The sequence below is a fragment of the Trichinella spiralis genome, assembly GCF_000181795.1.
Source record: "Trichinella spiralis strain ISS 195 chromosome Unknown Scfld2, whole genome shotgun sequence".
NCBI classification, from domain to species: domain Eukaryota; kingdom Metazoa; phylum Nematoda; class Enoplea; order Trichinellida; family Trichinellidae; genus Trichinella; species Trichinella spiralis.
In genome coordinates, this window is record NW_003526941.1 from 7,729,759 (window position 1) to 7,757,388 (window position 27,630).

Sequence of the window (27,630 nt, forward strand, 5' to 3'; positions counted from 1 at the left end):
ATGAACAAGAGACATGCATTGTTCAATTCTACCAATAAGAACTATTTGAAAGTTCAAAAATGACCTTAACGTTTACAATTCAGTTGAAATATAAACTATCTGGCAGAAAACGCCATAATTAAAACAATGACTTAGTCAAAACACGCCTTCGCATGTTTCAATTTGAGATTTTAAAATTCAAAAATGCCCTACATAAATGGAAGTTGATTTCTTATACAAAATGACGCTTTCAATTGAATAATTTGCAAATGACAGCTTGTTTAGCTAATGAAAAGATGATTTTCGATAGATGCTGATGTGCTTAATAGACAGACGCTAGGCACGCAGTATTAGAAATGATTTCAGGGAGATAGAAATACTTTATAAAGATGAATTGTAACATAGTCGCAACATAATATAAAAGTTAAAAGATGGAATTTCGCTGTAAAAAAATCTTACTTATATCTTACAAACAACAAGCTTAACCAACTTAATTTAACATAAAAAGAACTTCATCTCATTAAATTCAGTCTTTCAGAATCAAAACAAACAAACTGCACATACTTTTTCTCTTTTATTGTTCTGCTTCGTGCCGTCCGCGTTTTTTTCCTGTCGACAGCACTTTCACTTTTTGTCTTCATTGTTTACATCTATAAAAATGTTAAACATTAAATGAAAAATGTTGTCGCTTCATCACGTAGTGAAAGTAACACAAAATTGAAAAGTGAATTTTCAAATTTAATAATTAACTGATTTTACTTAAGCGGTAACGTTCAGAAATGAGTACAAACTAACTTGAAAAAAAGTAACACAGAAACAAGGAAGAATTACTTTTCAGCAATTGAAAATGGACTTTAGCAGCTATTCAGCATAATGAGCTCAAAGAACGTTCTACAACGCGACCACTTGCCACGTAAGTCAAACGAAGGAGTGCGCCCTTATTGACGATAAGACACCTTTATGGCGATCGTTATTTGCATAGTGCAGCGTTCGAAACCGGTTTTTGTGCATTGGAACTTCTTACTGAGGATAAGTTCTACCAAAAAGAACTATTTGAAAATTCAAAAATGACCTCGACGTTTACAATTCAGTTGAAATATAAACTATCTGGCAAAAAACGCCATAATAAAAACATTGACTTAGTCAAAACACGCCTTCTCATGTTTCATTTTGAGATTTCAAAATTCAAAAGTGCCCTACACAAATGATAGTTGATTTCTTATACAAAAAGACGCTTTGAATTGAATAATTTGGAAGTGACAGCATATTTAGCTGATGAAAAGTGTGATTTTTGATGGATGCTGATCTGCTAAATGGAGAGACGCAAGGCACGCAGTATTAAAAGTGGTTTAAGGGGGATGAAAATACTTTCTAAACATGAATTGTAACTTAGTTTCAACATAATGTAAAAGTCTATAGATGGAATAATTTCGCAGTGAAAAATATCTTATTTACCTATTGGATGTAATAAGCTTAAGTAACTTAATTTAACATAGGAATGACTTCGCCCTTTCGAATTCGGACTTACAGAGTCAAGAGAAACCATGAACCGCACATACTTTTTCTCCTTTATTGTTCTGCTTCATTCCGTCTTCGTTTTGACTTTTTCTTCATTATTCATATCTGTAGAAATGTTGAATAATAAATCAAAAATGTTCTCACTTCATCATGTAGTAAAAGTAACAACTGATTGAAAATTGAATTTTCAAATCTATTAATTAACTGGTTTTTAATTAAGCGTTAACGTTTAGAAAATAAGTACAAAATATTTTGAAGAAAAGTAACACAAATAGAAAAAAGGAGAAATTACTTTTCAGCAATTTAAAATAGACGTCAGCAAAAACTATTCAGCGTCATGTACTCAGAGAACATTTTACAACGCTACCACTTGCCACGTAAGTCGAACGATCGAGTGCGCCCTTACTGACGATAATGCACCTTTATGGCGATTGTTATTTGCATAGCGCAGCGCTCGAAACCGGTTTTTGTGCATTGGAACTTCTTACTGAGGATAAATTCTACCAAAAAGAACTATTTGAAAATTCAAAAATGACCTCGACGTTTACAATTCAGTCAAAATATAAACTATCTGGCAGAAAACACCATAATAAAAACATTGACGTAGTCAAAACACACCTCCGCACGTTTCGTTTTGAGATTTCAAAATTCAAAAATGCCCTACATAAATGGAAGTTGTTTTATTATACAAAAAGTTGCTTTCAATTGGATAATTTTCAAGTGACTGCTTGTTTAGCTAATAAAAACATAATTTTCGATGGACTGCGATATAGATAATGCACCATTAATGAAACTGTTTTGACATGGATGTTTGAAGTGAACGAACACAATCGTAGAAATGAAGTCTGAAGAATTTTTCACATCTCAAAGCAATATTGTATGGTCCTACCTACTATATAAATATTTATGGTACTGTTGAACAGACGTACCATGTAGTGAAAGTTTTTATAATATGAAAAGGATTAGAAATAAAAAAATATTACCTTCAGAAAAGTAAAATTAACTTTATTGTATCTGAAAGTGTGCACATACAAAACGTAATGCTAATGATAAAAAAATTCCATCTTTCACTCATTTTACTGTTTTGCATAACCTTTGTTCATTACATTGAATTCTTGTCTCAGGCAGGTATGGTCGTAGTACAGCAATTGCATATACATATTCTGATGATGTTACTTTTGAATACTTTTGAATTCACATTTATATTTCCATTTTGTTTATTTCTATTCTGTGAAACATTATAGCTGTAATTTGAATGAATTTACAAAAATTGCTTTAGTGTTAATATATGCATTACTTGTCTGCTTCCATTATTTGTATTGCTGCTTTTGTCCTGTGGATTGTGGTTTCAACGTTTTAATTCAATTTATCTTATCTCAAAATGTTAGAGCAATACAGTTCATTAATGGTTGAAACTAACGTTCCACTTCAACTGACCGCCACAGTTGAAAATGACAACTCTTCCTGTATTTGCTGAGGAAATCAATGTCCACTTCCCTCTGATTGGTCCTTTAATTTACAATATCTATTTTTATATTTGAGCAGTGAATTTAACTATCTTTCATAACTTTATTACTTTCGAATTTATTTCCAAATTTACAGTTATTGCATAATCAATCAAAACATCAGTTTAACAACACTTATAGGGCTGTCTCTCAAATAGAATTACAGTCTGAAAAAATGTTGCTAAAATCAGAAAAGAACTACGGCATGTTCAGTGAAGTTCATGATTTTGATGCTGGAAACAGTACTAATAGTGATTCAGTTTCAGGATATTCATCCCATAGTTCTGTTGCTTAACGTTATTTCATAACAGTAATTTTCGAGTATTATATACTATACAATATTATATGATTTAAAATATTCATGACTTTAAAATGCTGCTTTTTAAATGCCATAACGTTCAAAGATTAATTATTGTCTTGTGACTTCAAAGTATGAAATTATGATGTTACTCTTTTTTCGCAAATCAAATGAATGCATGCATTATCAAATGATAAGAATCTACTTACGGACGAATTATAAAAGATTGATTTTCAGCCAATTATGATAAATTGCAAATGAAATGTTTTCCTCAATCGAAACACCCAGATTCAGCAACATATCAGCTCATTATTGATATATTTTCTCTAGTGTATTTTTATTTATTTGAATTTTATATATTCCTATACAAATGGCATAACTGTGCATAAATTATTTGATGCATCCATACATTGGACCTACATTATCTGTTGCATTATTATTTAAATATTTAACTTGAATGAATATAAACTTTGTGCATAATCAATTTTTTATTTTACAATATTATTTGATTTTAACGCAACATTACAATTTTTATAATTATTTTCAATTCATCAAAGTACAGTATGACAATCTTACTTGTATAATAGATGTTTACATACTGTAGATATTAATACACGGAACATTAATAGTTATTTTTATAGTTTTTCAGTAATGTTTTTATCGCTATGACTCAGTATTTTTTATGATGAACATATGATTTCTTGTCGTGATATCCTTTTAAAAGTTGCTTATTATTTCGCAGTTCACATCGATAGTATTATTCACTGCAGTCTGAAAGGCTGTTTTTATATAATACGGTACATGCATTTGCTTAACACTTTATCTTGCTTAGCATTATTATTGCAATATGTATTTACCTGCTGGTGTACTTGCATTTACTTCTGGCGTAAGTTAATGTTCGCGCACGGTTGATACTGTTTACAGTTATTCATAAAACAATAATAGCTGCAGTATTAGAGAATTTTTCAGATAATGACCCATGTGAAAACTGTGATAAAGCAGGCATCTGTGTACAGTCGAAAAATGGATAGACTGAGCAAAAGAATTTTTGGGGAAATACCATACGAATTAACCGCTCGAAATGCGAGAGTAGTAAAAGCTTTTCAAGCAATGCCTTATGAAGAAGATGAATTTTGTATCGCTTATTTTCCACCCCATCCAATGTTTCATTCATTAACAAAACTTCTTCGATTGCATGGACTTTTTCGAGATGAGCATCAAGATTTTATTGACGAATTATTACGCCAACGGTGTTTGCGCGGTAAAGCACCTCCAAAGCCTGGTGAAGGAAAACGTGCGATGATGCGTAGAAAAAATGCCTAGTATTTTTAATTGTTCTACTCGGAGTTTTTTCAAAATAAAACAATAAAGTTTTATCCAGAGTTTATTCATTCATGAATCGAATCAGCAGTCATCCATCACATAGCGCAACACATCTGATTTTTCGCATAACCAGATGTAAACGAGCGTTCCTGCGAAACTCCTTTCGATGTGGAAAGTGCAGGAGTACCCACTGCGTCAAATTTCGGCGAACTGGAGAAATCCAGGCCAAAAATTGATGCATTACAACAAACAGACCCGTAGAACGGTCCCATTTAAATTTATCAAATGTATTGGCTACATAACAGTTGACCGCAGATTCGCTAAGGAGCTATTTTTTCTTTGCTCCTTGAACCTTCTGGGCTGCTTTCGTTGTTTTCCCCTGCCCACCTTCGGTCTTCTCAACGTTCTGCAAAACAAAATTAACTTTTCCATTCATAATGATCTGTTTCAATCTATAAAGTTTTACTTTAATAACACCAACAGCTACTGTCTGCCTCATATCTCGAACGGCAAAACGGCCCAGTGGTGGATACTCCGAAAACGTCTCCACACACATTGGTTTTGTAGGAATTAATTCAACGAGCCCAGCATCGCCCGATTTCAAAAACTAAAATCAAATAAATAATACAAATTATTAATTAAAGAATCCTACCTTCGGCCCAGTTTCTAATGTCTTTCCTGAACGACGATCACATTTTTCTTTTAATTCGGCAAATTTACAGGCAATATGCGCTGTATGACAGTCAAGCACAGGCGCATAACCTGCAGCTATTTGCCCAGGATGGTTAAGAATTATCACTTGAGCAGTGAAATTTTTAGCTTCTTTTGGTGGATCATTCTTACTGTCGCCAGCAACATTACCACGACGAATTTCCTTGACACTGACATTTTTCACATTGAAACCCACATTATCTCCAGGAAGAGCTTCCTGGAGAGCTTCATGATGCATTTCAATAGACTTCACTTCAGTAGTCAGATTCTGCGGGGCAAAGGTAACCACCATCCCAGGTTTCATTATTCCTGTTTCTACACGACCAACAGGAACAGTCCCAATGCCTAAAAATAATTTTTTTAAAGCTGTACATTGCATTCGATATTTAAAAAATACAACATAATTAATATTGCCTTATAAAAAACAAATCATATGACTGATTTGTGGTAAGAAAAGGCAGATAAAATTTACATTACAAATTTATATGACAAACCTCCAATTTTGTAAACATCTTGTAATGGCAAACGCAAGGGTTTGTCTGTCGGACGCGTTGGTGGCAAAATTGCATCAAGCGCCTCCAAAAGTGTCTTTCCACTTGCGTTGCCCTCTTTTCTTTCTATTGACCAACCTTTATACCAAGGCATTCGGTCACTAGCTTCAAGCATGTTATCTCCATGCCAACCACTGATGGGAACAAATGGAATTGTTTTCGGGTTATAACCAATTTTTTTCAAGTAATTACTAACCTCAGTAACTACTTCATTGAATCTAGCCTAAATTATGAAACTAAAACAATAAATAAGTTTAAAAAAATCAAATAAATAAACCTCAGAAAAAGCCGGCTCAGTGGTGTCCATCTTGTTGCAAGCGACAATTATTTGTTTGACCCCTAAAGTGTAGGCCAAAAGAGCGTGTTCACGCGTTTGACCGTTTTTAGATATTCCGGCTTCAAATTCTCCCGTGCCACATGCAACAACAAGAACTGCACAATCTGCTTGCGAAGTTCCAGTAATCATGTTCTTTATAAAATCTCTGTGACCTGGGGCATCAATAATAGTTATGTAGTACTTCGATGTTTCGAACTTCCACAAGGCGATGTCGATCGTAATACCACGTTCTCTTTCGGCTTTGAGTTTATCCAACACCCATGCATACTTAAAAGACCCTTTTCCCATCTGAAATAAAATTTTATTTTACTTTAAACTGTAAGAATTTAACTAAATTTGATGCTTCCACGAAACAATAAAAATTCAAATGTAAAAACAAATAAAAATAACAGAAATTATCAAACTACATTAACGCTAAACAACTGATAAAGAAATCAAACCAGAACTATCAAGTCAGAGTTTGCTACCTGTAAGTGTAAAACATAAAATACACACTAAATGAATTAAAATTTAGACATACTTCTTGTGCTTCTTTCTCAAATTTTTCAATAGTACGTTTATCAATGCCTCCACATTTATAAATCAAATGGCCGGTGGTAGTTGATTTTCCAGAATCAACGTGTCCAATCACAACGATATTAATATGAGTCTTCTCTTTACCCATGTTTTTTAAACTAAAATATAATAATAAACTGTAATTAATAATAAAACATGCCAATAATCTTAACAAACCTTAGCAAACACGATCGATGTAAAAAGAGAAATACAGCTATGACAATGTACGTAACGAACGCTGAACACGAATGCCAACGAAATGATGACGAGACTGACAGTATACCTTGCGTGAAATAATAATACCTGAGGCTCATGGTAAGCATTGTTTATTGATTTTCATTTAAGAACTGTACGTTGAACTAAATTTTACAAAATAATGTTTAAAACTTTATTTGCAGAAAAATAATCTAATTTCATAATTTATAAGTACCGAAATTAAAGATGAGAATTTAAAAAATAGATATTATAAGTACGAACTAGGAGCAACAAAAATGCTAAGGAATTACACTAAAGCTACATAAATAACAATTTTATGTAAATTTATAAAAGTCACTATGTTTAGAAATTCCATTTATATTGAACTAATACGAGATATTCATACTGTAGATAAAAAAATATGCTCCGCTGGGAATAAAAATTGATATTGTTTGAATTAATGGTCATTAAAGTTTCATAAATGTGAAATGTGCAGAAAATAAAAATTTTTTGAGCACAATAAAAGAAATTTTTCATTAAACATCTTGCAAAACTTGTTTTATGTACAGTAATTATTACGAAATACAGTATACTGATGTGATTCTAATGTTATTTTTCCGTGAAAACGGGAATATTGTAACGATCGTAGAATTATTGAATCCAGAAATTATTCTGTTTAAAATATAACGTTATGAAAATATTATTTTTAACTGACCAGAGTTAAAACCTTCGGGTTTGAAGCATTTTAATGGAAATTTAATCCTAACAGCACACAAAAATAATATATAAGTCTTGTTTACTCGAACTGATTAACTATGCCTTTCTATAAATTAATGTAAAGTTTCACCCATAATAGTTTAAATTAAAATTGTAATGTTTCCATTAGTAGAATTTAATGATTCATCTATGATCATGCAAACTTCCATTATTCAAAAAGCGATGAAAATGAGAGTAGGGGATTAATTCCTAATCTACTACATTGACAATATTCGAGTTGTGGAAAAATTAATTCTTGCTTATCTGAAAACCTACATAAGGAATAGTAAGATAAGAATGATTAGCAATGACATATTTAAATTTCAGGTTTGTTGAGCGAGTAATAAATTATGGTTCTTTCTTAATGAAGAGACCAATTGTGCATATGTCATCTTCACCTCAGAAGTGACAATACATGTTTCGAAATGCAAACTTTAAGTTATAATGTTGATTTATCTCGACTTGATACTAATAATTGCAGTTTATTTCACATTCTTCTTTTGTGTTATAAAAGTTTTTTAACTCTCATGTATAAACTTAAAACATTACATTTATTTTATTTTTTGTTTGTCTTTTTATGATGAATATTGTAGTCGAAGCATTTTGAACTTCTTAAATCAGCGCTGTTTGAAGTAAATTCAAAAAATAGGTTAAAATCTTTGAATTTTAGGTTTTCCTAAAACAGCAGTTTTAGAATGAAAATGATCATATCATTATAATACGAAGATTTTCTTTAAAACCTAATGGCAAGCCTTAACATAACTACGCAATAGTAGTGCAAAAGTAAAATGTTTAACAAGTTTGAGTTTTAAAATTAATATAATTTTAGTCAGGTCGATCTTACTTTTAAAATTAAATTGTCTTCACTTAAAAGTATTTAATGTTCAGTTATTTAAGTTATTTTTTATTAAAAAATTACTGTTTTCGTAATTACCCCAAACTGCTAAATGTTAATCGCCAAATAAATGCTGAAATCAGAATATCCAGTTCAAGCTAAAATTTAATAATGGGTTACATTTTTTTCATTTTATTTCATATTTTTAAATAAATATTTTAATTTAATGAAATTTAAATTCATTTGATTTATAAAACAAATTTAGGTTTATACTACATTAACACTTTTAACAATGATATCTTACTGTAGTTTTTGAAACCAGTCCGTTTGAGCTGTAAATGCTGTTAACAGTCGTCTTCAGAATTAGTATAACTTGATCCTGTATTGTTCTTGGTAAATTTTTTATGCATAATTTTTTCTTAAGTTTTTTTTGTTTTGTGAAATACTCTTCACTTTATTGTTTTCTGCAATGATGGTTTTTAGGTTATGAATTTTGTACTGTTTTGTTTAATGAGTTTTTTCGTTGAATAGAAGTTCATCGTAAATATTTATGTATTCAGTTTGAAATGTTTAATTTGATTATGTTTTGTTTACCTTATTAGTGATATTTGTACGTCTTATTCTTATTTGATTATAATTACATTAAAACGCTAAGTCCTTTTTGTTCATTTCTTTGTTTCTTCGTTCTCTTGGTTTAGTTTCGTTGAAGAGATATTTTATGTTTTAAATTTTTTTAGATTTTATTCTGTGCTTCCCTGAAGAATGTATATTACCGATATGTTTATAATTATTGGTTGACTGATTTATTATTTTGCTACAGATGATGCAGCATTCTTTTTGCTAATTTTTTAGTTTTTAGTTATTAGAAAATTAATTTTCATCACAGTTATTCAGCATGTACTGTTATTTTTTTAAAATTATTCTGAGAAGTGCAGTTGAATGATCACACAAAATTGTCTAAATTAAAATAATATTAAATTTTATTATTTCAAATTTAGATTTGTTTTAGTTTTTTGTGGGCTGGGTAGTTGTAAATGTATGTGTAATTTATATAATATTTATCCATTATGACCTCTATATAATTTTTATTCTGTTTTGGCAGACTTTTCCAATGCTTACGAATGACGAGCATATAGCGTGCTCGGTTTTGGAGTCGGAACAAATTGAAAATGATGAGAGTAAGTTTACATAATAAATTGTATTTTTTTTATTAAAATGGGATGTGACATTTACATTTGCGTTACTTTATATTATTTTTAGAAACGATTAAGGGCATTAATCAAACGGAAGATGAAATTCGTGCTATATGTCTGGTTGGTTCTGTAGCACATGATGGTAAATTAAAGGAAGTATTAAAAGTAATAAAATGCTTCTGTTCGTCGTATCATGGTCTTGTAATATTTTTTTAATTTAAGACTGTTTTTAACTTAATTGTTTATGAATCAGAAAAGGGAGTGGAGTACATTTCTCAGAAGGATGTCGCATTTGTGCTTGAAAACTTTAGTGGACCTGATTTCAACTATCTTTACCACGCAGGACGTCGTATTTTTGGGCCAACAATTATTTTTGAATCTTCTCAGTCAAGTGCTGTAAATATAGAACTATTTGTTTACTTTATTGATTTGTTTTTAATTTAGCAAGTAGGTAATGAATGATGTAATTATTTTATGAGTTAACATAAAATTATACACTATTTATTTTGATAATTTACATGAAATATTATATTTGTTTATGTTTATTGTTTTTCTTTATTTACAATACACGATTTTGTAACTCATTTTGTGGAAAATTGATTTTATTATGAGCATAGGTGTAAAATAATCTATGAAAATGAAGGCCTGAAATTTAATGTTTTGTAGAAGCTTCCAATTAAGTCAAGACCTTTATATTGCAACGCAATGAAGGAAGTAACAGTTTGCTTTGCCGGACTACATGATAAGAAAGTTTTGGTGAATAATTTTCTAGAATTGAATTACTTTTATTAGTGAACTGCTATTATTTTATTAAGTCAAATGTGGTTGATCTTGTCCACCATATGGGCGGAAGTGTTCGAAAAAATTTCACAATGAGTGTAACTCATGTTGTTACAAACACCACTCAAAGCTCAAAATATCGAGTAAGTGAATCTCAATTACAATTGACGAACCATTTCGTTTGATTCCATATTTTCTTATTGTTTATTTATGCGAATCAATAAAATTCAAAATCATTATAATATAAAATAATTTTATTTAATGTCACAGTAAATTATTAACTGAATTGTACGCTTAAAGCTTGCTGTTGGTATGGGAAAAGCTGTAATGCACGTGGATTGGATATTCAAAATGTGGGAACGCCGTTCCAATGCTCATGTATCAGCTCTGTCACCTGACTGGGTAATTAATTTGGTTTTTGAACAGATTTTTTAAATTTTTTAAAATATTTTTTTAGTCATGCTTCAAGCTGAAACCTTTCTTCGCGCTAAAACTTTATTTTCGCGGATTTTTACCAAATGAAGAGAATCATATGAAAGAACTTGCTATTCAGAATGGTATTTTTTTTTGATTTTCACTTTCAGCATATAATTCATGGTTGAATTACAGGAGCTGTTGTGACCGATTGTAATGCTTGTACTCATTTTGTTGTGGATCCGTCTGTTCGTTATGAAGATTTAACAGACAGTGATCGAAATCTTCAATGTCGTTTTGTTACTGCAGAAGTACAAATTTTCTAATACTAGTCTAAACAATGTACATTGAATGGTTTTAGTGGTTTTGGTTAAGTATTCAGTTGGATATTTGTGCTAATGAAGATATGTATACGTTAATGGATAAGGTAGGCACTGTTGTATATTTAATTATGTGTTAATAATTATCAGTTATATGTAGGATCAAAAATGTCGCAAGCGGTCTAAAAGCCCAGCGGTGTTTGAAAATAAGCGTCATGCAAAGCGGCTTTCTGAATTTCATGGCAGTGGTGACTTGAATCCTTTTTCATCGCATTGTTCTTCTTTGGACGTATCCAGTGATTATTCCTCAATGCTAGGAGGTAAAATTACTATAGACTATTCAACTATGGAAAAACGTGAACATTTTTTGTGTAGATCAGATGTTTTCTTCTGAGGATTTGGATAATCTAATGAAATCTCCTAAAAAGGGTATGAGCAAACGTCAACAAATTGCTGTGGAAATGCTTCAGACAGAATTCAAATATGTCCAAGTGTTGCACACGATAATAACGGTAACAAAAACGTAACTTATGGTTGTTGGTTCTTTATTTTTATGCTTTCTAGATTTATAAGGAACCGTTGGAAAGTCCAGATAGTACTGTGGGTGGTCATTTGTTGGATTCTGCAGAAATGAAACTTATATTTGGAAATTTGCCTCCGATTTATGTGATACATCAAAAACTGCATAAAGAGTTGGCAAATTTGATTGCACATTGGTCAGAAGATAGATGTATTGGAAATGTTTGGCTTCAGCACGTATTCGAAAAATTGCTATGCTTTTGATGTTTGGTTTTTTAAAATTACAGCTTTAGGCTGACAAGCTGGTGAAAGCATATCCACCTTTTGTAAATTTTTACGAGCGAACAAAAGAAACTCTTAATAAATGTGACAAGAGTAAACCACGTTTTCATGCATTTCTCAAAGTTGGTTTATTTATTTATTAATTATTATCAATATATTGTTCAAGTATTTGATGTTTATTTTATTTTATAGGCACGTCAAAATAGGCCAGAATCGAATCGAGAAAGCTTGCAAGAATTGATCATTCGCCCTGTGCAACGTCTTCCTAGTGTTATTTTGTTATTGAGTGGTTTGTATTTTTTTCGTCATAATTGAGTTTATACAATTTTATTATATCAGTAATATAATAATTGAAATTTCTGTTTTAATAATAAAAAAATTGCCTGAATTGTATGTTTTTCAATTTTTGAAAAAGATTTTCGAATTTTGAAAATGGTTGCATTTTTTTGCTTGCAAAACTGTTCTCAGCAGAAATTATTTTTAGAACTGTTGAAAAATACAGACAAAGCAAATAAAGACCACCAATGCATTGCAAAAGCTATTGATGCACTGAAACGAGTACTGACGTAAGTGATCATATCATACAAAACTGTGAAGTGAAGCTTATCACATAGCTAGCTAGTTATGTTGCTTGTATTCGGCATATTTATGGTTTATTGTGATTGTTTTAAACAGAAGAACAACTTTTGTTAAATAAATCGAAATAATAATAGCAGAAATTTGAATATTATTTTTTTGACTTTTCATTTCAGGCATATTAACGAAGACAAAAGGAAAACTGAAGGACAAGTGAAGCTTTTTGATATTGTAAACGAGATCGAAAACTGCCCAGTTAGATGTTTGACGAATTATTTATCCTTCGATATTAATGTGAATATTTTAGCCTTATTTGCTTTCTTCACAACGGCAGTTTATCACTTCCATTTCTGTGACATCCCTTTCTCATGGCTTTGTCAAAAAAGGTTCTCAGTGTGTTTTTTATTTGTTTAATGATTGTCTTGAGGTAAAATGGGTTTTCAATTCTGATGTTTTTCAAATTTGCATCTTGAGAAAATTGTACAGGTTGCGAAGTCGAGACAAAAAACCAACGGAAGAGAAGAGACGCGGACGTTGCATGCAACATTGAAGCCGTACAAGCATGCAGAGTTGCTATTTTTATCCAACATTCGTCGCGTGATCGATGTAACTTGTTTTGAAGGTATTATCTTGTTGCTGTTTTTTCAACATAATCTTCATAAATTAACAATTTGCATGCTATGTTGCTTGAGTTGGTTTTTGAAGTGAAAAGCTCCACTGGTTATTTATTATTCATATTTTGATTGACTACAATATATATTTTTTAGTAATATAAAAATTGTCTTGTTATAGAAGCATCAAATATATTTTGTTTGACTATTCGCAATAATATGGGCGACACGAATTATCCATTCCAGCTAGTGGATGAGACTGCCAACGAGGCTCGTCGTATGTTTTTGGAGAAGTTGTGCGATCAAGTTCTGAAAACTGTCGGTCGTGTCGATTTCTGCTTGCAATCCTTGCAGTCAGCCGACGCTGATGGTGATAGCGATCTGGCTCTGACAATTCAAAAAGCGATAAAGTAAATTAATTAATTAATTTCTTACATATACAATATGCATTTCAGGCATTTAAAATACGGTGGCCGAAGACTTAGTAGAGCCTTTTCGTTTAATAAAACTCAAACATCCCTACGCAGAGCTGTTAGCCAGATTGCAGTCAACGTAGGTGGTCATCTTCGACGGATGTCCAGGTCGAATTTGCGCTTGCCGTTGCAACAAATTCACGAAGAAGCCCAGCAGCAGCAATCATCAAGTTCACTTTTTTTTACTAATCATCATATTCGACGTTAATTTACAGTTGATTTATGGAAAGTAATTTTACCAAATATCTTTTCATTACTGTTAATTATTCCAGGTTTTAAAACAAGCAGGAAAAAGAAATAATCATATATGTTGTCATGCTATTTTATTATTATTATTACTATTATTATTATTATATATATATACATACATACATATCTATATACTGCATACATATATAAGATATTAAAGTTGTTTTATTTCTCTGTTCCATATTCCAGAGATTATTCTTTTGTAAAAATATTAAAGTATGATAAAATAATTTTCAATTATAACATGTTTAAGAAAACAGAATAACAATCTCTCTTCACACGTCACTAAAAGTAATTCTACAACTGTAAAGCATGTTTAAATAACTAAATCAATATAAGATGTCAAGAGATACGTTTTTGAAATTGAACAAACGCTCATCATCACCAGATGGCATTATGACGAAAATAGGGCAATGCAAAATAATAGGCATAATGAATCAGAGTTGACCAATTAGAGCTTACCTGCTGCCCTCATGCAATCGATCGAGGAATAGCATATGTTTATAGAGGTTTTGGGCGTTTTTGAAAGAATATATTAAAAGATTTTTCAATTTAATATTTAAAAATTTATAAAGCTAAATTCAAAATTGAACAAATCATCTTATTCTATTAATAACTAAATTCAAATTATTACAGTATAAATTCCATGATTATAGTATTTGATGTTCAAGTTTTTTCCAATTTGGTTCAGTTGTTCTGCTGGCATTGTGCTGGAAAAATTTGCATTTTAATTTCGATTCTTGCTCCAATTATTATTGATGGAAATTTCGAATATTGTGAATTGATATTTTTTATTCTTTCCATTAATGCCGAATTAATTAAGCAGTGTTGAATGGTAATTAAAATTGTTTAAAGATGCCAAATGAATTGATTTGTGCTGTTTAAAATTTCCATCCGAACTCTGAAATAGCGGTTCTTTTGTAAACAGTAGTTGTTTGAAATGTGTTGACTGTCTGATGAAAGTGGCGAAATTATGGATGTTGGAGTAATTCATTTGACGTGAACTAGTTGTTTTCAAAATTTCAGCCGTGAAAAGCGTAGTTTGAACAGACAGGTTCCCAGTCGTCAACTATTTGACGGCATCTGTTATTGCAGTGAGTTCGATTAAGCGTTGGAAAGTAATAGTTGTGTTGGTTTCATTTTAGCATCGGATGCAAAAGATGGACTGGCTGCTTGTTCACATCGATTTTCTTATTGACTATATGTCCACGTTGACAGGTTGGCTTAAGCTGAGAATTATTGCCAGTTTGGTGATCGTTTCGAACAAAACTTTTTAGTGGAAAAATTATACAATGACATCCGGATGTTTGTGTTTTCATGTTTTTTGGCTTTGATTCATCTGATTGATTGGTGTCGACGCTTGTACAACGTAACTTTTGGAGAATTGGAACCATGGCAAATATCGGCGTATACATTTTGTGCTTTTTCGGTTTTTCTTTGGTTGGATAAGTTTTTTCACTGTGAAGAAGGTAAATGTTGTTCAGTTTTGACAAAATTTACATATTTCCTTTTTCTTTTGCAATTAAGCATTTGTTGTTCGTTTGGAGAAAACGTTGTTTCGAACTGCTCGTCGACTTCCTTGGGTGAAACGGAAAATAAGTGTTCAACTTTCGAAAACAAGGCAGTCTGTTCAAATGGAGCTTCAAAAAAATGATCCTGATCCGGAATTTATTCGCCATTTACCAGACCGAGGCTTTGATCAAGTAAATTTGCTATTGCCCATTTTCAATTAGTACGTTTGATTTGAACTTTTCAAGAATGATATCATCGCCAAAGCTGAGCGATACCAGAAAGCAGGTAAGTTAATAAATCAAATTTAAAGTTTCAGATTGCCAGCATGTTATGCGTGTAGTTAGTGGTCGTCGAACAATATTCATGTGGTTTTTTTTTGATTTTTTAGGAACTTTTGATTTCAGCAAAGGAAAAGTCTCTGGTGCTGTATATAACGCGAATGTTGAGCTTGTTTCTTTGAATGCCGAAGTGAGGAGATGGAATTTATTTTTATTTTCTTTGAAAAATTTTTTATTTTGATTTATTTGAAAATTATCTATTCAAAGCTTTAATCAAGAGTTTTATTTTTTCTTTTAAAGTTGAAACTTGTTGTTGAATTATTGCTCATGAAATGTTATATTCAAATTTGAGTTTTTAATTTAATGTTTGTGCATGTGTGCAAGTTTGCATTAGCATTTTGATTTGAGCACAGCATATGTTGTTTATACTGCCAGTTGCTTCAGAATAAATAGGTGTGTATGCTTTTACAGTAGACTTTGCTAGTTAAAAATTCTTGTTTCTTTATTTATCAACCAGTTTACAGTGGTTCATTGTAGAAAACTATTGGTGCACTGAATTGTTGTTTCTATAGCTAAAGAGTTAGGATAAAGTTAATTTACGACAAACAACTATATTCTATATACCACGAAAAGGTATATCAAATGATGTATAAATTGGTATAAAATTTGATAATTCAAAATTATTTAAGAAAGCAAATAATATCAGAAAATTTTGTTTTTAAATTTCTTCGTGTTCTTTACACACCTGCTTCTGAAATAATTACAACGATTGTGACTGTTAATTAATTTTAATGTAGCATATCTAAAAGGAGATTTTTTAGTAAATTAAATTTTATCAGAATCTGGCAACATGATAATCTGATGAATGAAATTTTATTTCAGATTATGAAATTATTTTGCTGGTCTAATCCATTGCATCCTGATATATTTCCTGGCATTCGTAAGATGGAAGCTGAAATTGTGAGAATGGTTTGCAATATGTTTAATGGTGGCAACAACGCCTGCGGAACGGTAAACTGTTTTATATTCAGCCATGTGTGCATATTGAATTGGATTATTTTTGAATTATGCAATGTCATGAAAAATTAGCAGTACATGTGATGATAATATCTTTTTTGTTTCGATATTTTTCTTTTATTTCCATTTTATTGACCACAATTCAGGTTACTTCTGGTGGTACGGAATCATTGTTGCTTGCTTGTCTTGCTTACCGAAATCGTGCCTATGACAGAGGAAACAAAGATCCAGAGATGTAATAAATTTTTAATAATTTGCGTTAATTGTATTTTTTTTGTAATTTTTAAAACAGTGTTGTTCCGGTATCGGCTCATGGTGCGTTTGACAAAGCTGCCCAGATGCTTCGACTTCGTATTCGACATGTACCACTGGAAGCAGGTACTTTTAAAGTTGATTTGGACAAAATGAAGCAAATGATTACAAAGTCGACCTGTATGGTACGTGGGTTAATCATTTTTATAATTTTTTTTGAAATTTTTTAAATTCGTTCAGCTGGTTGCTTCGGCACCCAATTTTCCCTACGGTATAATCGATCCAATTGAACAAGTTGCCGCTGTAAGTTATTATTGTTATTGTTATTTTCATTATTATTAAAAATAAATTGTCGATTAGCTTGGTGAAAAATTTGGCATTCCCGTTCACGTAGACTGTTGTCTTGGGGGATTTTTGTTGCCATTCATGGAGCGTGCCGATTATCCACTAGATGAAGAATTTGATTTTCGTATTCGCGGTGTTACCAGCATTTCATGCGATACGCATAAAGTAAATATTATTATTATATTTGAAGCATTTATAAAAATTGCTTTGTAAAATATGTTATTTATTGTAAGAAAAAATTTCTTTTAGTATGGATTTAGCACAAAAGGAACATCAGTACTGATGTATCGAAATAAACTTTATCAGAGGTATCAATATTTCTGTCAGCCCAACTGGCCTGGTGGCATTTATGCTACGGCTACCGTTGCTGGTAAAAAATTAATGAAAATATTGAAAAAGAGAATTGTATGATTTGTGTTAAAGTGGAAATTTAATTTTGTTCTTTCAGGTAGTCGAAACGGTGCTAATAGTGCTTCGTGTTGGGCAACCATGCTTCATTTTGGCATTCACGGTTATGTTCAATGCACCCGGAAAATTATACGCACAGCTCGTTACATTGAACGAAAGTAGAAACGACAAATATCATTTATTTTCCATTTAAATTACATTGTTTTTCTTTTCTTTTCAGATTACGCGAAGTGAAAGGTATCTATATATTTGGTCATCCGCGGGTCAGTGTTGTTGCTTTCACATCATACGTATTTGATATCTATGCGTTTGCGAGTCAGATGGGCGATCGGGGTTGGTCGTTGAATTTACTTCAGCTACCTCCGGCGTAAGATGAATAGGCTTATCGCTATTATCGATGTAAATATCCATGTTTGATTTCACATTCCAGTGTCCATTTTTGCATAACAATGAATCAAACACATGAAGGCGTGGCGCACAGTTTCATCGAAGATGCCACTGCTGTGGCGGAAGCATTGCTCGAAGACCCGTCGAAAAGCAATGATATTTCTGGCGCGGTAAGGCAGCCCCCCTCTTTCTCTCTCTCTCTTCCTCTGTAATCCACTCAGATATGTTATTATGCTTTTTGAATTTTGAATTTGTTTTGAAATTATTCATAAACTGTTTGCTTGCTGTTCAGGCTGCACTTTACGGCTCGTCGCAAACACTGCCTGACCGAACCCTAGTCAACGAAATTGCCTGCGCTTATTTGGACGCTTGTTATGCAACTGAAACGAAATGCGATCCGGACGATTTGGACGGCTTGATCTGACCAAACATGCAAATTGATCATAACGATGTAAAGCAAGAAAATTTTTTTTATTTTCTAACGAACACACACACACACATATATGTATATTCTAGTTTTACTGAACCTACTGATTGATCATCATTTTATAACTTATAGATATGGAAGTGATTATTGGGAAGGAAAAAAACAAGACAATTCGAAAACGGTTATAATTTTTCTTTTCTACTATATTTTTCATCTTTTCACTTCATCATCGTCGACGACAAAAATTTTCCCACGCTTTGAAAGTAGCTAAAACTTTTATAATAAAGCTACATTGTTCGAATTGAAATTTAAAAATCATAAATGTATAAAAACAAAAAAATTGAAGTATTTATGCTTTTTTTCATTTCATTACAACTCCTACCTAGACAAGGCATCTGAGTAGTAGTGTAAAAATGATCACAGCCGTTATAAATATTGTCAATTCTGTCGGCGGCAGTGGATGTCGGGTGAATATTCTTTCTGCCCATTGAACTTTGGAATTGTCGAATGGTGGATAGCGCATCCTGAAGAAGAAGAAGCGGATAATTAATAATGGTCATTCATTCATGAAAATAAAAAAATACCATAAAAGTTTCTCTCCCCAGAGGGGTCGTTCGAGAATGGACTTTTCGTGCGTAAAAGTGTCAAAAGAATACTTCCCATGGTATCGTCCAATGCCACTATTTCCGACTCCCCCAAAAGGCAGCGTTTCCACTGGAAAATGAAAATTGTTGTCACAAATGTTCAATAATATATGTATATATTTATGTATTTAATAATATTTTCAAATTTTACAGGCCATCTGCACGATAGCGTCGTTGAGCACCAGTGCACCGCTAGATGTCGTCATCTTGATCTTCTCTGCCACTTTTGCATCCGTGCTGAACAAGTACACTGCCAGAGGCTTTTCCTTTGATCGTATGAATTCAATGGCGTCGTCAATATTTTTCACGCCAACCACTGGTAAGATGGGACCGAAAATCTGAAATATATATTTTTTTTTTCATTTGTAAAATCGCATATTATCAACACCAAGACAAATATGAACAAGGTTGTGTATATACCTCGTTTTCTAAAATTGGATCGTTCAAATTTGCATCAACAACAGTAGGTTCCACGTAGAGGTCAGCTTCGTCAGTTCTACCGCCGACAAGAATATTACAATTTTGCAGCAGAGTGGCGATTGAACTGAATTATTCAAAGTGAGTGAGAAAAAATTAATTATAATAATGGCGAACCGAAAACGAGCAGCATTGATTATTCTGCCGAAATCTTTCGACTGCTTTGCGTTGTTGGAATAGAATTTACGAAACGCAACCGCTATTTGTTCAACGAGCCCATTCTTGATCGACTGGTGACAAAGCACATAGTCCGGTGCGGTGCAGGTCTGGCCGGCGTTGAGACATCGAGCCCAGGCGATTCTCTTGGCAACCGTTTCCAAATCAGTGACACTCTGATCCACAACTGCCGGGCTTTACGGGGCAATAATTAATTCAGTAATTAATTGATGAAAGGGAAATTATGTAGCATGTTGTGAAAGCAAAAAACAAAATCGAATATAAAAGATCCCTCAATACCATTGACCACCCAGTTCCAGGGTGACCGGAGTGAGAAAGTCACTGGCAGCTTTCATAACAATACGACCGACCGATACGGAACCTGTGTAAAAGATGTGGTCAAAACGACACTGCAACAAGCTTGTTGTTTCCGCAACGCCGCCAGAAATCACTCGAACCACATCCTGTGCATTACAAAGTAGACTGTTGCTATTTAAAAGATGAAAAGCATATCTTCTTTGCTTACTGGATCGAAATATTGAGGAATGATGTTGGTAATTAATTTGTCCGTGTTAATGGCCACCTCAGATGGCTTCAATACGACACAGTTACCTGTACGAGAAAAAAGAAACTATCAGATGTCAACATAGGTCGATCGTTCGTGAACAGATTGGATGTGATCCATTTCAGGTGAGATTTATGTAAATAATTCAAATCTTTTAGTTTTTGAAATACTACCGGCAGCCAAAGCTCCCACGAGAGGTAAAAGTAGGAGATGGATAGGATAATTCCACGCAGACATGATCAACACTACACCAAGTGGTTCTTTCACGATGTACGCTTTGTCCAACAGTTGCAATAAATTTCTGTCTACCTGAAGTTAACAAATTGGGGAAAAAAGTATTTTTAAAAATAAATATAGTGCGAGTTTGCATTTTATACAGTGACTGGTTCCATCCAGTTGTTCAAGTGCTTCTGCGCCACTTCGATTTCGTTGTACAAAAAGAGAATCTCAAAAAAGAATGTCTCTTCTTTGCTCTAAATGTTCATTTGAGAATTTTCTGGAGAAAGGAATGATATCTGTCTTTTTTTTCAGTACCTTATGCAAATCTTTGTAAAGAGCGTCGTACATTTCATCCGCCTTCTCATCTAGCATGCGCTTCAACTGTGCCAGTTGTTTTTGGCGAAACTCCTCTGAACGTGTTTTGCCAGAAAGAAATGCCTTTCGTAGACTTTCTACAACCTGAAAAAATGTTTTATCAAACATGGTTTCTTCTTCTTTTTTTAGTTAAAGAAAGTGTGAAATTGTTCACCGTGAAATAATTGACAGCCATTGGTGGTGACCAAATGAAATTAGTAGAAATTTTTCCCGTATTAATTTCTTGAATGAAATTCCAGTTTCAGGAACTGAATATCAGTGATTAAAACGACTGCTGATAAGACGTTTAAAAATTGCCAAAATAATCAGAGCGTCAATTTGTCTGTTGTAAATTTAATGATTTTCAGGTGCAATTTTTCTAACATTTAATTCGATGACAAAGGTATTCAATGTTTATCAGTTATTGATATTGATTCTCTTGCGCTCAATAGTTCATTCGCTATGCTTGAAATTTGTAGTAATGAAAATATGAAAAAAGTAACTTGCAATACGACTTATTTAATCGTTTAGAAGAGGAATTTTTCCGTGAAGAAGTTTGCATCATTATTTGTGTAAAGTGATTTTCTAATTTTTATTTACATCAACTTGATTCAGTCTTTGTTTTGTCAGTTTTGTCTATCTTTCAAGTATTATGCAAATAGCATAATTGAACTACATTTATGCTGTTGAACGTCAAACAAGCCGTGCATGATGGAAATGTAACAATTCCGTTGCTTGTAATTTTGAAATTATTTTAAATTGAAGCTGTTTGACATTTTGAAAAAGCGTCATAGTTGGAATTTGTTCGGTCATCTTTGAGCAGCTGAGCAAAGCGAAAAGAGATCGATTTGCCAAGTTGAAAAATTTGACAGTATGATTTATGAATTGTTTTATTTTTAATGTAAAGTTCCAATTTGCCAGTTGACGGGATTTAATCAACCGCGACAACCACGTGTTCATGATTTAACAAAAAAATTTTGAATTAAACTGGAAGAAAAATGGTATAATTGAAGCAGAAATATGCGCAAATAAAATTGTTATTAATACTTGATTTCAGTTCATTTCGAAACAGTGTAAATTCAGTTTTTCTAATTTAATAATATTGGCAATAAGAAGTATAACATTTATTGCTTGTTTAATTTCATAAACGAAATTTTGAATATTTATAAATAATGTATTTTACTTTTAGATCAATATATAAATATCGGATACATTTTTCTTTCAACAACCAGTCGTTGAAATTGGTTGATGCATGTGAAAATATGTTTTCAAACGAGTTTCAACTTGAAAGATAAAAAAAGAACTATAGGAAATTTGTTGATTCCTAATGGAAAGTATTATATTTTTAAAGAATAGTCACTTTTTGACAAGCTCGTTGAAAAATTGACAACAATCAGGTTAGCTTTGAAGGATGTTAAGGAAAAATTTCATTTTTTTCGAATATAAGCTGTAGCTCTTTTTTGTTAATTGAGGAAATGCTATTCTCTTCTAAACGTTATATTATTAAGATTTCAACTTCAATTTTAGGCGTCAATATTTATTGCTCAATTTCACGACGCGTTCATTGGTTCTTTCTGTTTATTATGCAAACTGAAATGTCTCCTGAAAATGCCATTTTCAACATATACTGCTGCTCTCGCATCTGTTTGCCTTGAGGTTCAATCGCACTTTGCTCAATTTATGGTTGCATTCAACATCGACCATACAGTCTGCTAAAAGGTATTGAATATTTTTCTACTTATTCATCGTAAACATTTATTTATTCGGCTTCAAAATCGAATATTTACTTGCTTTTCATATTTCAACATTTGTAACTTCAGAAAGCTTGAAAAAAAAGATTCAGCGAGATGATGCATTGTATCATTTGATTTATTGAATAGAATAATAATTAAAGTCGTGGCTTGTTCCTAGCTGTTCATTAGACATTTAAAAGGCATTACGCTGTCAAGGTTGGTCATTCTACCAAAGGTAATATGATGTGCTATTTGCGTAATTCACTTGCTCTTTCTTATACAACATATCAATCAGAATGTTCCCTTCATGGTCAGTTAGTTATTCGGTAGATCAATATGATTATCACTAGCCAAGCAACGCGTTCAGTTCTACTCTTTAATATCATCGATCATTGAAACGTAAGATTTTTTTATAACTGAGCTAAGGTTCTGTGCAGGTATATTATGTTTACAGGACTTGACAATATGTCTGTTGAAAACTAGCATATTTATTTCAATTTCCTTCAGCTAACCTTCAGATCAGCTTAATTGATGCTTTGATAGTAAATTGAATATCATATTAATTCATATTTCATTTTGGATTTTGAGAAATTTGCTAAAACTCCAATTTAGCAATATTATGATTGCTAAAAGCATTGTAAACAACAGCGTTGTTTCAACTTTGTAATCAAATTTGATCATTTTCAATATATGGTATTTTTAAACCGTTATAAGTTATTATTCAATGAAATTGCTCAAATAAAAATTCTCAAAATTGTCAGAATTGCTGTAATGCATAAGCAAAATCAGCAGCAATATCGCTGCAATTAGAAGATTTCTTTTGGTGAGAAAATTTATAATTATTAAAATTATTTGCCATGCACGTTTATCAAACTTTTTCAAACATTTCCATCTCTATTATTTGAATTCAAATAGCTTCTTTGCCATCTATATGAACAATATCTGAACAAATGCGCTATCAAAAAGAAATACTGCCGACAAAAATTTGGCTCATTTATTTGCATGATTGCAGGAAATATACAAATTTTCACTTTATGAAAACTGTATGCAAATCAGTCTCCACTACGAGCTTACGATTAATCATGAAGCATTGGATGCTGTATGAGAAATGTAATTTCAGGGACAATTCAATTGACGGGAAAATAGAAAGTTTTGTTTTAAAGAAAAATATCTAAATAATAAGTTTACGTGGCATGTAATTTTCACGCATATTTTATCATCATCAGTTGTTTAAACTTAGTTATTTAGGAATTACTGGTTACTCAATGTGCACTGAACGACTCAGCAGTAGCGACAACGATAAGAGGTGGATACTCTATTTTTGAAAGTATTTCAAATAGATCCGTTGTGAGGGAAAATCTTTTTATCATGTGTTTGCTAATTTGAAAAAAATGACCTGGCAATATTTCATATCAATAGCATATTCAACTTTCGTCTGCCATTGATATTCAGGTGAGCAAGTGCAAGTACAACAAAAGGCGGCAGTTCAGCATGAAACAAAATCACTAACAAATCCATAAACAGTTATACATAAACATTCATTTAAGTCATAATAACACAACAGAAATGAACAGGTATTTAGATTAACGAAGATCAAGAAGTTTCCAATAAGCATTCATGACTGAAAGGGATTTGTTCAACATACTATATACAATACTTTATTAAATATAAATGAAATCGTAATTACTTCTAGCATTTAGTAAAGTTTACCATAATGTTTCTATACCATAACGCTATAAGTTAGCAAAAATGATTTTACATCACCAAAGGCAAGTACATATTATTCAATTTGTATGAAATTGACCGACTTTTCAAAATGCCATCTTCATAGTTATTCATAGCCATTTGCAGAAAATCAGTTACAGAAAATCAGTTTCAAAGTAAGCTGTTTGAAGAACATCAGTCAAAAAGTTTGATAAAGTTTCCTGTAGAATATCATCGATAGTTAAAAGGTAAGCAATTTTTACAACTTTACTAACATTTTCTGTATATATCAATACAGATTACATTTTAGTAGCAAATTAATGGATTTCAGTTTCGCTGACTATACTTCGTATAAGCACGCTTCATATTGCATGATATTTGTTGCATTTGGGGACTCGAATTTCCTATTATTTCTTGGCCAATTTCATAAATTTGCCGGAAGATGTGTCAAACAAGCAGGAAATGAACATGAAACATCCGAGATACCTATTTTATATTAATTTCTTTTTTTATATTGCACAACAGATATGAAATTCCAACGTTACTTCGCTTTCACATTGATTAATATTCGATTGTCCAATCGTATGCTTTGCATATGTTTTATTTCTCAAAAGACTGTCGATTTAATTTATGGTAAGGTATTCGCTAAAAGTACGTAGTTTCGTGCAATATTTCTATGTATTAGGCAAGTTCATTTTTCTTGATTTTCCGTCCATTTGGAATAAATTTATAGAAATTGTTTCAGGACGGTTTGAAATGTACATAACATCTTCCATTCATAAGTTTTTTACTACGTTATTTCATTTATTCGACCAGTAGAATTGAATTTCTCAAGATGTAGCTGTCAACATTTATTAATACCTGAGAGTCTATCGTATGACTATCGTATGTACAAAAGTGGAATTCAGGCACAAATGATATTGGAATCAGCAACCTTTGCTCGCGGGTATTTGTTAAAATTTTTGTATAAATGCTAATGAAATGCAATTATAGGATGTATTATCAAGCGCGCAGGTTTCGTATCCATCTCTGACGTCCCCACTAAATTCGCATCATTGCACAACTTTTTTGCAATATCTCGGCAAACACGCGTTTATACGACGTGCGATCAGGTTTGTAATGATTAACTTAATTTTTCTGATCAAATGAAATCACTTTTGCCACAACTTAAAGTTTTCGACTTTTTAAAAAAGCAAGGCTATAGCCTTTGCTGTTTTTGCGATTTTCAAAAGTAGACTTTTTTCAAAAATTTCGTTTCTTTTGTTATATATTGCTAAATTTTGATAAATTTGAAGGTTCTGGAAAGTTCCATGGCTAACTATCCCGAACTTGTTGAATAAATGGCCTCTAAATTTTGCATGCACCTGTCTTAATACACAGGAAAGCAGCCCATCTGGAACTTCTTTCAAACGGCTCCTGGATGGTTAAATATTGGTGTAGGAAACGTATTTTACATTATAATGAGGTATTCGTTGAAATTGCGAAGTCTTGTGCAATATTTCTTTGTTTTGGGCAAGTCGATTTTTCTTCATTTTCCGTCCAATTGGAATAAATTTATAAACATTGTGTCAGGACGGATTGAAATGTAAATAAAATCTAAATTTGATTACAAATTGCAATTCCACTGACATTTTCACCCTTTACCAGTTCTTGTTCTAGTATAGTTTTATTGAATGGTTGACTTTGCTATTAGTCTTGATTTTTTCATCGTCGGCTTGCAAAAAGTTTCCCACAATTTTGTGATTGGCTGTTCATTGATAGGTTGTAATAGTTTCGTTATTAATTGGCTGATAAATTGTGCAATGTTATTAGTTACTCAATTTTCATCACCAATTGGACGAATGTGTAGTAATATTTGATTAGCTCCTTAATTCTTTTCATTGATTGCGTGATTAGTTTTCATCAAAGAGTTCCTCCAATATATATTGCATTACAGATTAATTATCTTTTTCCTTGGTAGCAGTAGTTTGATGTAATATTTTAGATGTTTACTTAATCTGATTTTCCTTTATTTACATTCATAAGGAGCAACAGGCGTTTAAATCAACACTGAAAAGGGAATTCAATTACAATTTGTAATATTATATGAAGGTTGAATACGAACATAAAAACTTTTATAATTAATAAAATTTTCGATTATATTGATGTCATTCCGCTATTACCACTATACGTGAGGTGATTTCAACTATGCTAAACTAACTATTCTTATTTCTTAGACTTGATCTTCATCCAATTTCAAGAATGTCGTCCTCGTGCTTATTTAGTTAATCAATGCTCTGCACAGCAGTCAAGAAGCGCGTTCAGCTCTTTTCCTCAATACCGTTTTCAGTTAGGTGGTAAGTGATATTTCATTCCTGAGCCTCTGTTCTATTCATATACGGTTCGCATCAGACAACGTGTTAATCACAAATGGAGGGTGAACAATATCATGCAGTTTGAATGTACTAAAGAATCCATGAGAAACTTGCTGTATAATTGGTGAACCCTGTCAGTGCGCTTTTTTTTCGCTTTTTACCATTTTTTTCTACATAAAGCAATATGAGTATTAAGGGTAAATTTTCACTTGATCGGTTGGTGGTTGTTTATCCAAGAATGCAAGTAGACAAACTCTACTTCACGATAATTCTAACAGCGTATAGTGTAGTTTGGAATAGGAAAAGAAGTTGTGCTTGTTCAGCAATTAATCTGAAAAGTATTATCATCGTGCTAGTACAGCCTCATTTACGTAAGACACTTTTATACTTCTTTAATTTACGCCATAATATTATTTATGATAGATAGTGTCTTTGATCTGTAACGTATTCAGGATTTTGTTCTTGTTCAGAAATTATTATAATCTTTGGTGTTTGCTCATTACATTGTTATTATACGTTTTCAAAGCATACATGCATTTCTAGGTCAGAAGAGTAACTTTATGCTAATGTGATGGTAAACACTGCCGTTGGCATTCTGCTACGTGCCCTTTGTGCTATTCAAATGCGGTAGCAATGTTCCTTATATAAATTTCTGTTTATTGAGAGAACTGCATTATAGTATAAATGTTCGCTGCTGAAGGGCGGTCTATTTACCTTTATCTTAGTCGATTGCGTTATTTGGTCATTTCGATGCTTCACTGCACCTTAGCACGTTTGATTGTTCGACTAAAAATATGAAGAGGCCACGAACATCAGTT

The 27,630-nt window shown here is 32.1% G+C and overlaps 5 protein-coding genes across 5 annotated transcripts; 3 read left to right on the top strand and 2 right to left on the bottom strand.

Annotated features, from left to right (window-relative positions):
• The first annotated feature begins 4,147 nt into the window (after window positions 1-4,147).
• Window positions 4,148-4,884, top strand: Tsp_06753 (conserved hypothetical protein). Its single transcript, XM_003380548.1, has 3 exons — window positions 4,148-4,186; window positions 4,270-4,606; window positions 4,757-4,884. Exons 1-3 carry the CDS (start codon window positions 4,148-4,150, stop codon window positions 4,882-4,884), a joined length of 504 nt encoding a protein of 167 aa, XP_003380596.1.
• Window positions 4,885-4,951: 67 nt separating this feature from the next.
• On the bottom strand, window positions 4,952-7,100 carry Tsp_06754 (elongation factor 1-alpha). Its single transcript, XM_003380549.1, has 8 exons — window positions 6,955-7,100; window positions 6,743-6,896; window positions 6,663-6,689; window positions 6,163-6,510; window positions 5,829-6,108; window positions 5,276-5,679; window positions 5,090-5,230; window positions 4,952-5,029 (listed from the first exon to the last, which is right to left on the bottom strand). Exons 1-8 carry the CDS (start codon window positions 7,098-7,100, stop codon window positions 4,952-4,954), a joined length of 1,578 nt encoding a protein of 525 aa, XP_003380597.1.
• A 2,574-nt stretch (window positions 7,101-9,674) lies between these two features.
• Window positions 9,675-18,603, top strand: Tsp_06755 (putative RhoGEF domain protein). Its single transcript, XM_003380550.1, has 31 exons — window positions 9,675-9,741; window positions 9,824-9,921; window positions 9,979-10,152; window positions 10,423-10,512; window positions 10,572-10,679; window positions 10,837-10,938; window positions 11,312-11,377; window positions 11,431-11,590; window positions 11,646-11,782; window positions 11,835-12,026; window positions 12,083-12,193; window positions 12,264-12,360; window positions 12,556-12,637; window positions 12,824-12,902; window positions 12,955-13,074; window positions 13,505-13,668; window positions 13,714-13,839; window positions 14,617-14,805; window positions 15,007-15,074; window positions 15,258-15,449; window positions 15,508-15,683; window positions 15,738-15,777; window positions 15,809-15,960; window positions 16,653-16,781; window positions 16,934-17,022; window positions 17,080-17,224; window positions 17,634-17,754; window positions 17,833-17,950; window positions 18,013-18,159; window positions 18,223-18,349; window positions 18,472-18,603. The coding sequence occupies exons 1-31, from the start codon at window positions 9,675-9,677 to the stop codon at window positions 18,601-18,603; spliced, it is 3,798 nt and encodes a 1,265-aa protein (XP_003380598.1).
• A 441-nt stretch (window positions 18,604-19,044) lies between these two features.
• Tsp_06756 (aldehyde dehydrogenase) lies at window positions 19,045-21,217 on the bottom strand. Its single transcript, XM_003380551.1, has 11 exons — window positions 21,197-21,217; window positions 20,983-21,126; window positions 20,826-20,894; window positions 20,619-20,757; window positions 20,410-20,495; window positions 20,191-20,347; window positions 19,845-20,070; window positions 19,671-19,794; window positions 19,415-19,588; window positions 19,191-19,320; window positions 19,045-19,130 (listed from the first exon to the last, which is right to left on the bottom strand). The coding sequence occupies exons 1-11, from the start codon at window positions 21,215-21,217 to the stop codon at window positions 19,045-19,047; spliced, it is 1,356 nt and encodes a 451-aa protein (XP_003380599.1).
• Window positions 21,218-25,088: 3,871 nt separating this feature from the next.
• Window positions 25,089-25,886, top strand: Tsp_06757 (hypothetical protein). Its single transcript, XM_003380552.1, has 5 exons — window positions 25,089-25,113; window positions 25,204-25,240; window positions 25,300-25,404; window positions 25,466-25,570; window positions 25,754-25,886. The coding sequence occupies exons 1-5, from the start codon at window positions 25,089-25,091 to the stop codon at window positions 25,884-25,886; spliced, it is 405 nt and encodes a 134-aa protein (XP_003380600.1).
• The last annotated feature ends 1,744 nt before the right edge of the window (window positions 25,887-27,630 follow it).

Coding starts and splice junctions, on each gene's coding strand:
- Tsp_06755 (XM_003380550.1), top strand. CDS start 9,675: ATGCTTACGAATGACGAGCATATAGCGTGCTCGGTTTTGGAGTCGGAA. Junction 13,669..13,713: donor ACAATTCAAAAAGCGATAAA/GTAAATTAATTA, acceptor TATGCATTTCAG/GCATTTAAAATACGGTGGCC. Junction 18,350..18,471: donor GCAATGATATTTCTGGCGCG/GTAAGGCAGCCC, acceptor CTTGCTGTTCAG/GCTGCACTTTACGGCTCGTC.
- Tsp_06754 (XM_003380549.1), bottom strand. CDS start 7,100: ATGCTTACCATGAGCCTCAGGTATTATTATTTCACGCAAGGTATACTG. Junction 6,511..6,662: donor ACTCTGACTTGATAGTTCTG/GTTTGATTTCTT, acceptor ATTTTATTTCAG/ATGGGAAAAGGGTCTTTTAA. Junction 6,109..6,162: donor CTGAGCCGGCTTTTTCTGAG/GTTTATTTATTT, acceptor TTCATAATTTAG/GCTAGATTCAATGAAGTAGT.
- Tsp_06756 (XM_003380551.1), bottom strand. CDS start 21,217: ATGGCTGTCAATTATTTCACG. Junction 20,071..20,190: donor GGTCACCCTGGAACTGGGTG/GTCAATGGTATT, acceptor AAAGCCCGGCAG/TTGTGGATCAGAGTGTCACT. Junction 19,795..19,844: donor ATCAATGCTGCTCGTTTTCG/GTTCGCCATTAT, acceptor TGAATAATTCAG/TTCAATCGCCACTCTGCTGC.
- Tsp_06757 (XM_003380552.1), top strand. CDS start 25,089: ATGGTAAGGTATTCGCTAAAAGTAC. Junction 25,241..25,299: donor ATAACATCTTCCATTCATAA/GTTTTTTACTAC, acceptor CTCAAGATGTAG/CTGTCAACATTTATTAATAC. Junction 25,405..25,465: donor TCAGCAACCTTTGCTCGCGG/GTATTTGTTAAA, acceptor TGTATTATCAAG/CGCGCAGGTTTCGTATCCAT.
- Tsp_06753 (XM_003380548.1), top strand. CDS start 4,148: ATGTATTTACCTGCTGGTGTACTTGCATTTACTTCTGGC. Junction 4,187..4,269: donor TACTTGCATTTACTTCTGGC/GTAAGTTAATGT, acceptor AGAATTTTTCAG/ATAATGACCCATGTGAAAAC. Junction 4,607..4,756: donor AGGAAAACGTGCGATGATGC/GTAGAAAAAATG, acceptor TCGCATAACCAG/ATGTAAACGAGCGTTCCTGC.